The following is a 17,905-nucleotide window of genomic DNA, read 5'->3' as shown; positions in this document are numbered from 1 at the left end:
GATTCCCCTGGACTGTGCACAAACCTCTGGCAGTCTCTTCTGTGAATAAGAGAAATTGTTCCATTTCACTCACACCAAGCAACTGTCCCATCCTAGCCCTTTGCCCTGTCCTGAATTAATGGTGTTTACCTTTGCAAACTGCCCCTAAAAGAGCTTTGTAATGATTATCAGGAGACCAGCAGTTGGTTTGATGGGAAATGCAAAGGCCTGGGCTTTCTTGCCTGATATCTGCTACTAATCAGCCAAATGTCTTTGAAATTATACTTAACTTGGCTGGTTCTCAATGGCCTTTTTCCGAGATCTCTGAGATCCCTTCCAGCCGCAGAGGACTATGAGTCTGTGATATCTTGAGTCACAAAGCAAGGTCATTTAATATATGTGAAATAATAATAAGCTGTAATCAGGGAACAGTCTTCAGTTGTAGGCAGAAACCTCTGAGTCAGTGATTCTCTTCTTCTCTTTCGGTCCACAGTTTGCACTTTGGGCATGCCTCTCTGATTTTCATTTCCGTGTTCCCTTCCTGCGCATCGGCTTTGCTATTTGCAGCACGGATGGCTGGTAAAGCTCCCTATCTCATTTCCCGTCACAAGTGTTCAGGGTTTCCCTCTTCATTCCAGCCTGCATGCCACCACTGACTCATATTTCTAGAATGTTGCACTGATTTTAGTATTTCCTGTGATGGTTTTCCATAGTTCTCCATTACTTTTTAGTCTGGATTCTGAGGCCTCAGTGTGACCCCAACATACCTTTCGAATTTCATCTCTCATTCTTCTCCATGCAAACTTATATACCAGCTCTTTGCTGGGTATGGCCCCTGCCTTTTCTCTGTAATGTCTTTGCTCATATGATTACATGCTTACTTCCACCTGGGTTGTCCTGTGCCCTATCGCAGTCTCGCCTGCTCTTCAAGATTAAGATGAAGTGGCATCTTCTTCCTGAAGCTTTTTAAATTTGGTCAATGGAGAGGATTTCCATCTCTCCCTCTCTTTAGCCATTCTGCCATACTTTAGAGCAACTAGGACACTTGTCTTTTCTTACTAGATTCCATACTCTGGAGGGAGAGCATTTGAAGAGCTGGCGCAGTTCCTGGCACACATTAGGTATTTAATCAGAATTTATGGAATTGCAGTGAATGAATACCAGGCAACCGGAAGTACAGTTTAATGAAAAACAAAGCCTTGTAGGTACCTACTTATCAAATTAAGGAATCCAGAGAAGATTTACATGAATATATAAGCCTACTGTGTCCGTATATGTATGTGTATGCTATGTATATGTATGTACACATACATACACAGAGACTCATTTAAAACCTTCATAACTGTGGTAAGCAGAGTAAGATGGCCTCACAAATTCCTGGCCCCTGGTGTACACACCGTCTCTCTCATTTATTCAAAGGCTCTTCTAGGTGTCAAAAAAACATTTGAAGATGTAATTAAGGTCTCAAATAGGGAGATTATTCAGATGGACCTGTGTTAATCTCACGAGCCTTCTAAATGGGTCTAGAGGTCAGAGACAGGGGAAACCAAACATTCAAAGGGAGAGATTGATTTGACATGAGGTTTTCTCCTGCTGGCTTTGAAGATAGAGGGGACCGTATGGCAGAAAGGTAGATGGCCTGAAGGAACTGAGTGGCCCCTGGCTGATGCCAGTGAGAATATGGGGACCTCAGTCCTACAGCTGCAAGGAACTGAATTTAGCCTATAACCTGAGTGAGCTTGGAAGCAAATTCTTCCCCAGTGCCCCACAGGGAAACGCAGCCCATCTGACATCTTGATTTCAGCCTGTAAGGCCCTGAGCAGAGGACCTGGTCACAATGAGCCTGAACTTCTGACCCACAGAACTGTGAGCCAATAAATGGGTGATAGTTGCTAAATTTATGATATATTGTGAAGCTTCAGTAGAAAATAAATTCAATAATGTTGCTGATTTCATCAGTTTTCTGCTTTGATCTCTTCTGCCACCTCCTACTCTGCGTGGAATTCAGGTGAGGAGTCCCTGAAATAGCAAGAGAAATTTAACGCGGTAAATAGAATTCACAGTGCTAATTATTTGTTGCTTTTGGAGAACAGAATTGTTGCTTTCAGGAAGTGACCCTGCTGTGTAAGCTCATGAGAAATGAATTTAGGAAGTCCTCAAGCTGGTACAAAGTCTGCCAGTTAGGAACAGGGCTTTCCTAACTGGCTGTTCAGCATCTGTGATATTTCCATTCATAAAAGGGTTAAAGATAAGCCTAGAGAAGTCCTCTCGCTCCTCCTGAGCATGTACCTCTTCAGGGAGCCATCTGTAGAGAATGGTGGAGTGTAAGCCTAATGGATTTACTTTCTCCAGGAATGACTCTCTGAGAACCTAGGATATAATACATGATCCACTTACTTGGGTTTCTATGAGAATATTCTACAAGTGATTCAAAAAAACAAAAAAAAGCATGATTTCATGGCATAAGGCCCTGGACTGAAGGGGTAAACAGAGGAAGGCCAAGCTCCAAGGAGCATAATCCAGATTGGCCAGTTGTAAGTTTTCTCAGTAGGGAATTAATGGGGAAGTCCCTAAAGAAGTCCATGTGGCTACACCAAGAGTGCTCTTGATTGGGTGGACTCACATTTTCACAGAGGATCTAGACAAAGTAGACCAAGAGACATTTAATCAAGAACTATTCTATCAGCAGGAACCATGTCTGAGGCAAAACCCAAGCCATGTTACACTGAATGAATAAAGGTGGTTTTCTAATACTTAGTCTGGAATAAGGGGTAGCTGGGTCCACTGCTGAGGGCGAACGATGCCCTGCTGGTGGATGGTTGAGAGAAAGTCAGGTTTCCCAGCTCCTACTTTGCTTTTGTCCTGTTGGTTTGTCAGGGGATATTTGAAAACAAGAGATCACTGCTCTACATAAGTTCAAGTCTTCTGACCTGGATGGAGCACATTCCAGCAGGTTCATACAACTTGCCAAGGAAATGGATAAATCATTGCAAGTGATCTTTGAGAAATCTTGGTGAAAAAGAGAGAAGTAATAAGGCTGGAGATGAACAAAGAGCATGGAACTTTGTACACTGGAGATAGATTTTGCAAAGCACAAATGATGATAACTTGAAGTCAAGGTCAGGCAAGATATTCAAGAGAGGGCTCTGTGTCTACCTGGTAGAAGAAGCAGCAGTTCCCGGGAGTCGGCGTGAGAGCTGTGAGCAGAGTAGGTCAGATTGCTCTCCTTTCTTCTTGCACAGAGTCACTAACTGGTTAGGAAAATATGACAGGTGTCATGTATTTTGACTTCAGCCAACTCTTAACAACACCCTGTAGACAATGTGGGAAAATGAAGGCTGTGTGTAACCTTTAGAAACTGGTGGAATGACTATGCAAAGGTTGCCTATTAATGAGTTGATTTCAAGTCCAGGAACATGTAGGACATGGGTCCCTGTCTACAGTCACCTCCAGTTTGACATTTTCATCAACCACTAATATATAGAGAGGATGAAACTAGAGGAAAAAATAGAAAATACTGATGGCCAAAGCTGAGAGAAATGCTGGTCGGTCGGATGAAGCAAGCAGTGTAGTCAGGCCCCAGCTTCTCTCCATCTCCAGTGCTGTATTTTCTCTTACAAGAAAAACAAACCCAGTGAATTTAGCAGCACACAAAAGTGGCATCTCAGCGTTTTAATTTGCTTTTTTGTTACTTGTAAGACAGCAGTTGATTAAAGGTTTATGAGTCATCTGTATTCATGTTTTATATGTGATTTACTTCTTCATAGAGTTTGTTCATTTTGCTTTTTCCTTATTAATTTGTAACACTCTGTATGTTAACTCCTTGTCACTTAATTATTCTAAATATTTTACCCAGTTTTCCATTTGCCATTTAAGCTTGCTCAGGGTAGTTTTGGTATATGTAAGTGTGTGCTTTTTAATATGGTCAGATCTTTCACTCATTTATTTTAAAGCTTCTGCATTAATAAATATGCCTAGAAAATTCTTACCTGCTTTAATATTAGGTAGATAACCACATTTTGTTCTAATTCTTTTACGTTTCAATTTAAGTCTTTAATCCATTTGGATTTTATTTTGTATATAGCATAAACTCTAGTGAACAAAATTATTTTACTCTAAATAGTCAATTTTCTCAACACTAATTACTGATAATGTATAATTTCCTCAATGATGTAAAAACAGTAACAAAACATCAATAATTAACAATAGGTCATACTTGCTTACTGCTTACTCCGTTGCAGCCACTGTTCTGACATGCATTATCTGATTTGTTTCTCACAATAACCCTCTGAAGTGGACTGTTATCATTCTCAGTTGATTATTTCATTCCTCTGTGGGGAAACTGAGGCACAGAATGGCTGAATAACTTGCCCAAAGTCACACAGTTAGGGGGTGGTGGAGTTCAAATACAGACTTGGACAACCTGACTCCAGTATTCAAGCTTTGAAATTATTTGACATGAGTTTGTTTCTCAGCTTTCTATTTTGTTCCCATGTACTCATTCCTATGCTGATACTGTACTGTTTTAATATCTCTTAATTCAAGTCACTTGCCCTAACCACACAGATCCTCCTTCCATTTTATAATATGGTTTCTTAAAATGTCAAGGTCTTTTTCTTCTGAATACTAAATGTAGCCAAACGATATAAGCCATGTTTTTCTAGAAAGTCCCCTGACAGAAGTTTCTGAGATACGGAGTGTTGCAGGGTTCTTTAGCGAGAGTTGGATTCCATGGCTGCTTTTGCTGGTAGCAGCATCTGGGCTGAGTCTCCAGTAGAACCAGACTGCTCTTAACGAGCTTGTTGGGATCTGAGCAGTGCCGAGCTGCAGCACTTTCTGCAATGATGGAGTGATTTTAAGGCTGTGCTCTCCGATATGGTAGCCGCTGGCCACACATGGCTACCGGGCATTTGGAATGGGCACTAGAAATTGAGTGTTTGAAATAGTATGACCAAGAAACTGAATTTTTATTTTAACTAATTTAGATTTAAATATCTGCATTGTGGTTAGTGGCTACCATATTGGACAGTGCAGATTAGAAGATGAAAAAGTTAAGTAACTTGAATTGTTTTCAAGTGTGACTCATTCACTGCCGGGAAGCAAGTCATCTGTGTTTTGAGGATCTCAAGTCCAGGGGCTATTGTTTTTCCTCGCACGCTCCTCCCCTCTCATGGTAACAGATTTTGCTTGCTGTTTTCAGCTGTTCCAAGGCAGTGTTGGGTTACCCAAGGGGCAGACTAAGCATATACCAAGGGTATGGGTAAAAGGCGGGTACAAAATAATGAAATAATTTGATATCCCAACAGTAACAACCCAGTAAGTCATCTGTCAAAATTTGGACTTGGTTTTACTTTCTTACATTTATTCCATGGCTTGGTGGTATTTTTATTTTTACTTCTATACATGCAGGGTCAGCCCTTAATATCTCTTCAATGACTGGCAGGACCATTGCACGCAGACTTCTGTTCTTCCAAAGAGGAACTTGAACCACAGCCCAAGGCCCCATCCCCATCAGCCTGTGCAGCAAAGGTCCAGCCCTGCACCCCTGACTTGGGGTTGGGGGAGTGATCCGCTCTGCTGCAGACAGAGCTGGGTTCAGACACACACTGGGAAAGCATGGGGCTGTGGTCAGAAGCAAAGACTTTGGAGCCAAACAGCTTGGGTTTGAATTCTGGCTCTGTCATTCACTAGCTGGGTGACCTCGGGCAAGTTGCTTAACCATCCTATGCCTCATTTCCTTAACTGTAAAATGAGAAGAAGAAGAATAGTACTCGCTGTACTATTACTATAATACCTGGTCCTATTGTTAGAGTACCCACTGGATGCTTAGGCAAGGTAAGTAGAACAGTGTCTGGCACATAGTAAATGCTAAGCGTTTGCAAATTAAAACAAGACCACTAGTTTAGAACATGATATCCTGCTTCAGTCACTGGGCCCAAATGTGCAACTCATATGTGGGTATTCTCAGGTTTATAACCAGGGATCTCCCTGGAGCTGGTGTGTGATGCACCCCAAATAGAAATATTTATTTCTTTCAAAGAGCTTTTACATCAGTTTTCTTATTTTATCCTCATGGTAACCTGCTGAGCAAAGCAGGGAGGTACAAGTCTTGCTAGTATGTAGGGAAAATGACAGACAACTCTAGCCAACAGAGAGGATTTGTTTGCTATATTCAACTACTGGCGCTAACAGTCATTTTTTGAGCAAAAATATTCAAGTGACGTCAGAAAGACTTCTCCCTCAATGCGAAGGAAAACTGCCCATAACGTCTATCAAGTGTAATTGACTTGCGAGAAGGCCCACAGAAGCAACGCAGGATGCTGCATTTGGGTGCGCAACGAGACCAGTTTGGGTCATGCCTTGTCACTTGAATGTGGTCTGGTCTATGCTTCCTTTTTAGAACTAGCCAGGAACTGAGTATTTCTGAGGTCCTACATCTCCGGGGCAAACCCAGGGGGCAGGAGGCACTCTGGGCATGTTGGGGTTGGTTTGTTAAACGGGGCAAAGCTCGGGGTTAAAACGGAGTGAGTGCAGACAGCTGAGCGCCGCCCAGTGTGTGGTTTTGTCCCGCAGATTCGTCACTCACGCTGCAGCAGATGGTAGGCGTCGGGCTGGGCTCCGTGGCCGTGGTGATTGTCCTCGCATTCCTCTCCTTCTTAGCGGTGTGGTATGTGAGACTGTGGCTGAGGAGTGAGCGGAGCGGTGGGAGGCGGGGGCTGGGGTCATGAAGAACAGCTGGGACGGAGGAGGGTCAAAGGGATGCGGGTGGAGGTGGCCCTGGGCTCAGCGGACGCTCAGCAGGCAAAAGGCATGAGTAACTGCACCTTGGGGTAGAGGGGATGGATGCCCTCCTGTCCCAGGGGAAGAGCAAGGCTGGTGATGCCTGCCCTGGCCGCTCACAGAGGTGGTGGCTGATCTTCCACGCCTCTTCTCATGCATGCGCATGGGCTACCCTGAGGGATGCACCATGGGAAAACCAAAGTATGTCAATGGACTCTCTTTTCCTCCTCCATGTCTAGATTGCAGATGGGCGCTACATGTGGTGGATGCACTGCTGTGGGGACGGATGTTATGACAGCTTCTCAGGTGCCTGCATAGAGTGCCTTTTATCCACGTGTGTGTGGCTTCTATCCAGGTGTGCGGGAGAGCCTGCGGACTTTCTCCGCTCCCGTCTCGGCCCCATTCCTGGATTCAAGATGGGACTGTCTCTGTGGAACACCCCCAAAAGGAGGAAACTAAGGAATTGCTGACGTCTTTCCTGCTACACAACCAGTTATGTGTCTATGAACTTGAGACCCTTAACATACAAAGGAATATTGACCCCGGGCTACAGATGACATGGGCTGGGCCTGCATCTTCTGAGTGATGCCTGAGAGATGGCTCCTCCGGACAGTGAATGCAAGAAGGTCACTGTGTCTTCTTTTATAGCATCTCTGTTAATTAATTCGGAATCCATTCTTTTACAATAAGCAATGAGATGGACTTAAGTTTGGGTTAAAATTTGACTTTATGAAGGAGGGCATTGAAAAGGATAGAGATCATTGACATAGACAAACTTGTCAAACAATTTAGAAGCAGCCCTTTTCTTATAATTAATTGACATCTAATTAGGAACTAGACCAGGCTGGCCACTCCAATAAGACCCCTGCAATGTCTGTTTGATACAGTTCCATTAATCGTCAGTATTCAAAAGCCGTAAGTGTTTGATCCAGTAAAAATTGTCTGTGAGTTTAGACAGTTCTTCTCTTGCATATGCATATTTATAACAGCCTTGGTTAATTTTTTTTATTAATGAGGGTCTTGTAAAAATGTCCCATGTCTCCCTGTAGATTGAGTGCCTGTGTGGTAATGCCGGGTTGAAACAATGTCAAGCCCATGGCCAGAATCCAAGGGTTTACAGGGAAGGGGGAACAGTGTGGGCGACACAATCCATCTACAGCCTCAGTAACTGTGACTGTTACCCTATCATGAACCGTGACACATTAGATGGAAGCCATCCTGGGCCCACTGTCCCTACGCCACAGTTGCAGATGGAATGTAGCAGATTTGACTTTTAAAGCCCGAATGAGTGTTCTTGAACTTCCCTTCCTAACCGACAGTGTAACTCCAAGGCTCAGCAGCAAATGAAGAGGAAAGGCAGAGGCTTGTGATTTCTCTAAGTTCAGTGGTTTCTCCTCCTCCGTCCCTTTCTGGGCCCGGAGAAGAAAAAGCCCAGGGAGGCAAAAGCAGCCCAGTTTCATTGTACAACCTCTGGGCGCGGCACGTAAGGACACAGCGCTGGAACTATGCAGCCTTGCAGTCCCGAGGAAAGACAGACTTTCCAACGTGGTGGGCTGGGCATTGGTGAGGAACGGATTTCAGGAGCCTGGGCTGGTAAGCAGAGGGGACAATAGGAACAGGTGGAAACTGTCCATGAAGTTGCTCCATACTGGGGGTTTCAGCCCAAAGCATATCCATTCACTTGGGAAGAGTCAGAGAGATGGAAGTAATATCCTGCCACTTGGGGGTCCGTGCCAGGATTAGGCCGTATTAGAAATAATTGTTCTTTGTCCTCTGAAGTACTACCTTGGACTTCAACTTAGGCCCAACATTGAGAACCATTTCTGCTCTCAACCCAAGTGAATTACAGAGTAGTGCTCTCAATAGACTCATACAGATAGCTTCCTACTTTTCATTTTTATGTGCAACAATTCAAACTCATACCATTTTCACAGCTTGAATTAAATTTGGAATCATTACACATTACTGTGATTAGTATAGGGTAGGATCTCTGATGAGTAAGGATTTTTCACAAAGCCTCCCCTTTCCCAAGAGAGAAGCTAAGCCCTTTCTTCTCCTCCTGCTCCTGCTCCTCCTCCATTTTTTTTTATCAGTCCATAAACACCATATGTTCCCATAGCACCCCCTAATTTCCAGCTCTGGGGTTAACTGCCAAGTAAGCCACAGTTATCCACATGGAAACAGCATAATTTTTATTGAAAGAAAAAAAAAAAAAGAAATCCCACTTGCTTAACATCAAAACCTTCTAGTTAAAATAACTATTAAGTAAAATATTAATTAAAATGTACTTTTGGATACAGTGTAGAAATATAAAAACAGTTTATGCAAGAGTTCTAAACTAGCAAAAACATGGACTTTGGCACTTCCTCTAAATGTTCTCAGTTATTACACAGTCACTCAGTGTTAATCCTTAACAGAAGCAGGGCTGAGTATTTGCAAAAATGATGCGCCGTTTTTCTGCAGTTCTGTCCTGATAGTTTTCTCATAACCATGAAAGTGGCTTTAAGTTTCCTAAATTTGCCTGGTAGCTTTACCACAATACTGTTTGTTTCTTTTTCCAAGTGGATTCCTGATTAAGCAGGGAGGGCCTCTCAGGAGACTGATGGTGGGACTTCCTGGGAGAGTGTGGGTCCTTCTGTCAAAGGACAAGTCAGGTAGCACCCAGAGGTGGGGAATGGGTGCCACTAAATAAAGCTGGGTCCTGAGGTGGGGGTGGAGGAAGGAAGGGTCTTCCCTAACCAGCTGTCCTGGGGACAGTGTGTCAAAGTGAGGACACAGATTCAGTCTTAGCTCCCTTCTGGACTGGGAATCAAAATTGGGGGGTTTCCCAGATGTGGAGCAGATTACTCCCTGGCTGGGTGTGTGTGTGTGTGTGTGTGTGTACCTATAGTTTTTATCTGTTCCCTCCACAGTTTTTGTTTGTAGTGTTCTTTCATTTCATCCTCACAAAAGTTCCATGTGGTGTGGTGGGAATGATAGGGGTTATTGTTTTCCCCATTGTAGAACGGAGAAGTGGGCTCAGACAGAAACATGGCGTGAATTGTGGGGCCAAGTCTTCTGACTGCGAGTCTAGTTCTCATTCCTGGGATTCGTAGGCCTTGAGCTAATTTCTGGACAGCACTTTCGGTTCTTGGGAGTGTCAGGCCTGTACATATCCTTTCTACCTATCATCTATCTATCTATATTTAACTAGTGCCTTTACCGTATTATAGCACATGTGTCATTTTATACCTGTCTTTTCACTATAAGTACTCCCTTCACCCCCATTACTTCTAGAAGGAGCCACAAACAACCAAACAAATAAATGGAGATTAATTAGGGGAAATAGGTCATAGTCCGCCTCTGACTCAAGCCCTAAACTTGCATCTGGGCACCTAAGAGAAGACCAGAGCTGAAGTAGTTATCTTGGAGTTCCATATGAACTTTGAATAAAGTTAATTTTTAATTGATTTTAAAGAAAGTAAATAAGAATATAAGAATTCCCAGTGCTGCTTTTTTATTGCTAAGCTCACATTCCAATTTTCTAACCTTCTATTTTTTTTTAATTCTCTTTCTCTAAGAGAAAACCATTGGTAGTAGCAGGCAATCAAATAGTGCTTTAAGGACCTTTGCCTAACCCCAACCTTTGTTGGTTAAACTGAAGTGCCTGATTTTGGAGAGGACCGAGGGTGTGGCTTTTTCTAGTGGGCTGGTGATGCAACAAAGCAAATCAGTTAACAAGGAGGGTATGCTCATTGTTGCAGAGAGAAAGAGAGCAAATCATTCTGTGTGCGAGTATATCCGCAAGTGTATCCATACCCATACTTCTTTGGCACACTTTTTCTTTTTTTAAATTTTTTTCCAGAATGGGGTCAAACTATGCATGTAGTTTTGTACTATGTTTCTTTCATTCATCAGCATACCCTGGATACATTTTACATGGTAATCATGATCGTGTTAAAAGTTTGTACCGTAATTCATTTAACCAGTATTCTGTTGTGCATTTAGAGTGTTTCCAGATGTTTAATATCCTTATGCAAGTCTGCATAATTGTATGCAATTATTACTTAGTCTGAACTCCTAGAAGTGAAATTGTTGTAATGAAAACTACTATTTACATTTTATATTTACTGCACATTGTCAGGGGAATCTCACAGGAAGTTTGTAAAAGTTTATACTCTCACCTGCAGAAAGCCTCAGAACAACCGGGCATTATTGATACCTTTAATCTTCACTAATCTGGTAGGTGAGAAATGATGTTTCAGTGTTTTATTTGTGCTTCTCTGACTATTTTGCATGTTGACTGGTCATTCCTAATTCTGTCCTGGCGTGTTGTCTTTTATAGATTTGAAAAGGCTCTTTGTACTGTAGTAATTTTCACTCTTAGCGATCATATATTTTGTAAACAAAATTTCGAGTTTATCATTTCTCTTGACCTTGTTTGTATTACATATTGCCATGTAAAAACTTTAAATTTGTATAGTCAAATGTATCAGTCTTCTCCTCGTGTATTTTGTCTTTGGTGCCATGCTCAGAACTTCCCATCTCAAGGTAAGAGAGTTTAAAAAATATTTCACATTTTTATTTCATCTGAAATTTATTTTAGTAAGGAGTAAGGCTGGTGGAATCTTTTTATTATTGTTGCTAAGTGGTTTAGCCAGTTATCCTATTAATAGTCATTGACTATGAGTTGTTCCCCTCGTGATTTGAATCATATACTAAGTTGTATGCTAAAGTCTATTTCTGAACTTTCCTTTTTGTTCTACTGACCTATTTCTGTGCCAGTAACACCTACAGTAACTGTGAAATATGTTTTTTTATACCAAGTAAAAGTTACCACTGCTTTCTGTTAATTCACAGAGTGTTCTCAGCTTTTATTATGTATTTATTAATGTGTACATTAATAAATGCCTTGCGGCATACCTCTTCAGGGGAAAGGCTAAGGGAGTAAACCCCGACAGAAAATCCGGAGCCGGAGTCCCTAAGGCGGTTCGACGTTGTAGTCAACACCGGCAACTCCTGCGGCGCACCTGAAGCCAAGCTGTATTGACTCCGTCTTTCCCTTGGACACTTCAGCTGCGAAGAGACGGGGGGTCTGCTGCATGGGCAACAGCAGACCCTCCATATCACCCTGCCCAGGCTCTGTAGCTTCAGCTTCACTGGAGAGGACACTCCAGCGTCATGGCAAGATGTCGATTCAACACGGGAGGAGACAGATACCGTGTCACTCCCGAGTCGGACTGCACAGCCATTCTCGGCGGTACAGATAGACTCTTAAGAAGCTACACCATCGTCTCTCGAGACGGACGGCTGCCGACCGACATATTTATTATACATAAGCTAAAGGATTACTTGGCTAAGTTTCCCTCCAAATCTTATTATTTTTCTTGGGGGTGTATTAAATAGAGTGTTCCTATCCCAAAACATGATATGTGTTTCCATTTAACTTTTGTGTGTGTATGTGTCTAGAGTAATTCTAGTCTTCCACTTACAAGGTAATTTATGCTTCCTTTTAGTTGTGCATGGCTTATATTTTATATTTTGTTATCCTCGTTTAGATTTTGTTCTACTTTGCTATCTTGAGTCGCTCCCTCAGCCCTCCGCTTCTGCTCCTGAAAGCACATCCCCCAGCCTCTGTTGCTGTCTTTGGTGCAAAATCTGCCCTTTGTGGGGAGAAGTCACATCAAGGCGGCTCCTCTACTGGTATTATTTTCTAGGGTGTCTGCTTGGCCCGTGGAAACACCCAGGCCCTCGCCATGCCACATGGACGATTGCCCCCTGGGTAGGTCTGGTCACAGACCAGTTTTCTTACTCACTAGCCCCTTTGTCCTTGCACTGGTGGGTGTGGTTTGCTACAATGTGGTTCCCAGTTTTTGTTGGCCCAACAGCCTCAGCTTCTTGACACTTGGGTTTCTTGTGCTTAGACTCAGATACCAGACCACTGTGTCTGCCAAAGCTTTAGGGGACACAAGTTAAATTCTCTGCGTGGAGGTCCCCTTGAAGCTCCTTTTTCTAGGATGGCACTGAGGAAGACCCCTTACCCCTACCATTATGGGGGGAGGGGGAGAGAAAAAGTGCTCATCGCGCCAATAGCTTTCCCTAAAGGACTTCTTTTGGCCTTTCCAATTTAAACCACATCCTGAGTATTGGGTTAAGGGTCTGTCATTTTAGAATATGAAAGTATTTGTAACCGATTATTTTCTTCTCAGTTTTTTGGGACTTTGGTCAAGATAAAACAAAATTTGGGGTCAAAGGATATGAAAATATAGTTCACAGAAAGAAATGCAAATGGCTCTTAAACACAAAGAAACATGCTTAACCTTGCTTTTAACAAAAAAATGCAAATTAGGAAAGTAACAATTTCACCTGGCAGTTTGGGGGAAATCCAGAAGTTTAACAACACACCCTTTTTTTGAAGCTGTGGGAAACAGCTTATAAGCCTTGTTATTCTGTTGAGCCTACCTGGAAAATCCAGGATAATCTCTCTATCGCAAAATTCTTAACTTCATCACATCTACTAAGTTCCTTTTGCCGTGGAAGGTAACATATTCTCAGGCACTGGGATTAGTATGTGGGTGGGCATCTTTGATGGCCATTATTTTGCCAGCTACAGACAGTATTATATTTAAATATGCAAACAATTCATTGTGCATCTTAGTTATTCCTGTTCTTCAAAGTTCTCTTTCCATCCCTTCCCATCTTCATTTTTTATCAAATTCCCTAAATTCCTGAAATGTGAAACAATTTAGCTATGTCTTCTTTATTTATTATTTTTCTAATCTATGCCCTAAGCATCCACATTTACCCAAATAGCTTATCAAAGTAGTTTTAAAGTTTCTTATTTATTTATTATTGTTTTTAGAGAGAGAAAGGGGAGGGGAGAGAGAGAGAGAGAGAGAAAGAGAGAAACATTGATTTGTTGTTCCACTTATTCATGCATTCACTGGTTGGTCCTTGTATGTGTCCTGACCAGGGATCGAAGCTACAACCTGGGCATACCAGGACGATGCCCTAACCAAATGAGCTACCCAGCCAGTGCTATGAAAGTATTTTTTAAACAAAAATGTTTCCTCCTTAAGAATTCTATTGTTAAGCTGTTAATTTACTATAAATTAAATTAACCACCTTTTTTGTGTTTACAGTATTCCCGTTGTCAACTTTCAGAGTGATTCATGCTTTTTGTTCTGCATGTCCAGATATTTTATGTTTTGTTATATTTTGTTTTATACTTTATCTGTTTCTGAACTTTCTCCTTTGTTATGTACTTCCTGTGCCAATATCACCTGCTGGAACTGTAAAATAGGTTTTTTATATACTAAGTAAAAGTTATCACTTTTTCCTGTTAATTCTCAGTGTTCTCAACTTTTATCATATACTTTTCATCTATGTTTATTTATTATACATAAACTATAGAATTATTTGGTTAAGTTACCCTCAAAATCTTAGTGTTTTTCTTGGGGATGTTTCCCAAGAACATACGGCTCACACTGCCTCTGGTCTACTGCCTGCACTTTTGCAAACTCTGATGATGCTTCCAAACTGATTTACCTTTTTTCTTTTTATAAAGATTTTATTTATTTTTAAAGAGAGGGGAAAGGAGGGAGCAAGAGGGGGAGAAACAGCGATCAGTTGCCTCTCACATGCACCCCAACCAGGGACTAGGCCCGCAACCCAGGCTTGTGCCCTGTCCTGGAATTGAACCAATGACCTTTGCTTTGCGAGATGATGCCCAACCAACTAAGCCATACTGTTCAGGGCCTGACTTATCCTTTTTGCTACATGATTTCTGCTTTGCATAATTGCTTGCTTGGTTAAGCATCATGCTACATTCTGGTAAACTGAGAGGAAAATAAATGGTTTGATTTGAGCAACAGGAAAAAGAATCTATTTTGAGCAGACACTTTCTAAGTGAAATAAAAGCCTGAGAATCGAGTCCAAACGAGAGGGTGCCCAGCTAGACTGAATTTTCAAGCATTTCAACTGAGACACCCCATAATTCTCTGACCTTAGTGAGTTCCTGTCTAATTCTGAGGGTGGTGATAGGTCACTAGAGTAATTTACCTCTATTTTAATAAGGTTTAGAGTGAATGCTTATAGTGAAAGGGAAGCTTTTTTTTTTAACCATCCCTAACACAAAGGAATGAAATTTGATGCACAGTAAAATAAATCATAGTTTAAGTTAGTCTGAGTTATAGTGTATCTTGGAAATGCTCCAGACTCAATAACTGAGTCACATACTTTAAGTCCAAAGTATGTAGATTTTATTATTATTCTTCACAGGAAACATCTTGCTGACTCACCACAGGTTGGTTGGTTGGTTGGTTTTTTTAAACTACTAGTTTCCAGAATGTCATTGTCCAGTTGTCTTGGACTTGCTCTGGGCCCACCCTTGAGCCCATCCTCAGAGCTTGTCTCTCATGTGGAACAGTGCATTACTGGTGGTCTTTTCTGCTAAGCAGAAAGCCCTGGTGGCAATTTCAAATTAGTGGGGATGATGGATTACCAGGGAAATGTGGGAATAACTAACCATTTGGGTACCTATTTATGATAAATGTGGTTAACAAAGAATTAATAGGTTTACTACATAAAAGTCTTACACATCAAACAGAAAAACCGTAAGGTCCTCCTGCAAGGGGGAGAAAATAGATCAGACAATTCACAAAAAATTGGCTGATATTTTTCTCTGGCAGTCATATCGGCCTTAAAATGTTCTTGCACCAGCGGAAATGGAGCAACAGATGTTCTCTGCGGGAACATCAGAGTAGGAAGCCAGGTGGGCATGAGACAGCTGCCTAAAATTTTTACTATCAAACAGCGAGGAATGATTTTCATCCTCGCTTACGCAGTGGGTGTCTTCAACCTTTCTACTCCCAGATAGCACCTTTTTAAAAAAGCATTTTCTTGCCTAGAACAGTAGTCCCTCTCTATATTGCGGTTCACTTATCGCGGCCTCACTGTATCGCGGGATTTTTAAAAATATTATATTTATGTATCGCGGATTTTTTGCTATATCACGGGATTTTGCGGTACTGTATACGTATGTTGTTAAAGTTATGTAGGTTTAAGAGTGTAGAATAAATGTAAGGTTCCTACTTCGCAGGGGGGTCTAGAACGTAATACCCGCGATAAGTGAGGGACTACTGTACTACCCTTGTCTCAGTGATGGCTTCCAATGGATCATTTCTCTCTGGGTCATGTTTTTTAAACCCAGAAGAGGACTTCATGTGTGCCCTCTACTTTGAGTATCCCCAGGAAGCTTCCCAGCACATTTTCAGAGGAACAGGATTGGAAATGTCCAGTTCAGTCCCAGTTCACGTAGCATTTCTTATGAGCAAACTGAACTCTTGCCCGACTGAAACAAACTGATGTCATTTGCTGTCATTTTGACCCTGAACTTCTTGGATTGAGAAGTCAGTCCAGCCTTTATTTCATAACACCCAACAAATAGCTTCCTGAGCACCTTGGCAATAGAGGTTCTACAGCACACGGCGGTTCAGAGTGACAAGCAGAGCGACAGAGAGCAGAGTACAGGAGGCTAGCTCAGGCTCCCCCGGGGGCGGGGGGGGGGGGGGGAGCGGGAGCTGGACCTTGAAGGATTAGTAAGGTTTTGTCAGGTGGAAAAGACTAGCAGGGAAGGTCCGCTAATGGGGGATGGGGACATAAGAATGTGAACCGAGGCACAGAATTCCAGCAAGAGAGACGCTAAAGATTGCGACAGAGGGACTGGAGAAGGTCCAATGTGAGGAGACATTACCAAAGAATAAAAATGAAGGAGCTGATGCCGCGCTGGATTGGGTGGGCATTGGAAGGGGCCAGAAGGTGGGTGGGGAGAGATTTGCATATTAAGCTTTTCAAAACAGCATTTAGAAAGGAGAGAACAGCAGCTATACAAATTGTGACTGTAACGAGACCTTCTCCCCCAACCCCCGAAGAAAGCATACTAAATTTTCATCTAAACCACATTAGGCTGAACATTTATTTCAGTGATGTTATTTGTGTTTACAAAAATCCTTTTTTGAGGATTGCCTCTGGAATGTGTTTAGGAACAACAAAAGAACATCAGTTAGTCTTATTACCTCACAGTTTCCTCTGTCTCTGTCTCTCTGGCAGTGTATGGTTGAAGCATTATATGTGTATATAAAATATGTATCATTAAAACTTAGCCAGTTGCACTTTTTCTTTATAAATAGGAGCATGTGACAAAGGGCTTTTACCTATTTCTAAAAATCAAATGCAATCTGAAAAGGATTTCACTTGTGAACTCAGAATATGCTCCTCCCCTCCCCCCACAAAAAGTGCTGCAGGCTCTGATGGCAATCAGAAGGATTTCAACCATATTCTGAGCATCCCCACCCAGCATGGGAGTCAGTGCTGGCTTCCGCAGGTGACTGTTGACACAGCAATCATGTCCCTTGATTCCGGGGAATTCTTGTCATTGTGGTTGGACGAGTTGTTATAGGACAGTTTTAGGGTCCAATGCAGTCAGTCTCCCTAAATCACCCATGAAGACCCAGACAAAACTGGCGAGGGAAGGGGATTTCCTAATGCCATCAAAGAATAGGACAGAGAACCTGGTGGCAGATTCTGAGGGGGACTGGACTTCAGGTCATTGCACGCTTTGGCTTTATTTCACGGGAAACAGAGCCCTTTTGCAAAGCGGGGAAAGGCCTTTCCCAAGACTTAACCAGGAAATAGGCAGCCGTGATTCTCTATGCCAGAGAGGCTTTGCCTCTAGACACTGGCCCAGAGTGACAGGAAACGGTGACGGGGAAGAAATGGTGTGCTTGGCAAGGCAGTAGCTCTTGCAACACGTCATCCTTCGGCAATCAGTGATGAGTCAATGGGCTCCCAAGAGGAGTGTTTCTTATTCTTCCAGCTGCTTGTCCATGACCCTGGGACTCATCCTGATGGGACCCTTGGGAATTTCCTCTCCTTTGACCTGCAACCCTGCATGGTGCTCCTGAGCTAGAGATTGGTATTAGGTCATGGGACTCACTCCATTTGTTCCAAACGGCATGATACCTGGCTGCATTCTTTAGTGTTTGGTGTGACGCAGCTTGCACGGCTACAGCCTGCTGACTGTACTTTCCCTTGTTTCCATTTCTTTTTTATTCCTGTTTCTGTTGGTAAAGGATTGGGGGGTTAATGTTCACTTCTGCCATAATTT

The 17,905-nt window shown here is 42.5% G+C and overlaps 1 protein-coding gene across 1 annotated transcript in view; it reads left to right on the top strand.

Moving 5' to 3' along the window:
• Positions 1 to 7,712, top strand: part of SUSD1 (sushi domain containing 1) — a 106,420-nt gene extending 98,708 nt beyond the window's left edge. Inside the window, exons 15-16 of the mRNA XM_090275960.1 lie at positions 6,553 to 6,646; positions 6,999 to 7,712. Of these exons, the coding sequence (XP_090132086.1) occupies positions 6,553 to 6,646; position 6,999 (95 nt within the window). The 3' untranslated portion in view covers positions 7,000 to 7,712. The remainder of the gene's footprint in view (positions 1 to 6,552; positions 6,647 to 6,998) is intronic.
• The last annotated feature ends 10,193 nt before the right edge of the window (positions 7,713 to 17,905 follow it).

This window comes from Furipterus horrens, unplaced genomic scaffold (genome assembly GCF_987537825.1).
Source record: "Furipterus horrens unplaced genomic scaffold, mFurHor1.1.pri manual_scaffold_4, whole genome shotgun sequence".
NCBI classification, from domain to species: Eukaryota; Metazoa; Chordata; class Mammalia; order Chiroptera; family Furipteridae; genus Furipterus; species Furipterus horrens.
Note: the sequence above shows the minus strand (reverse complement) of the source record. Positions and strands in the feature narration are given on the sequence as shown.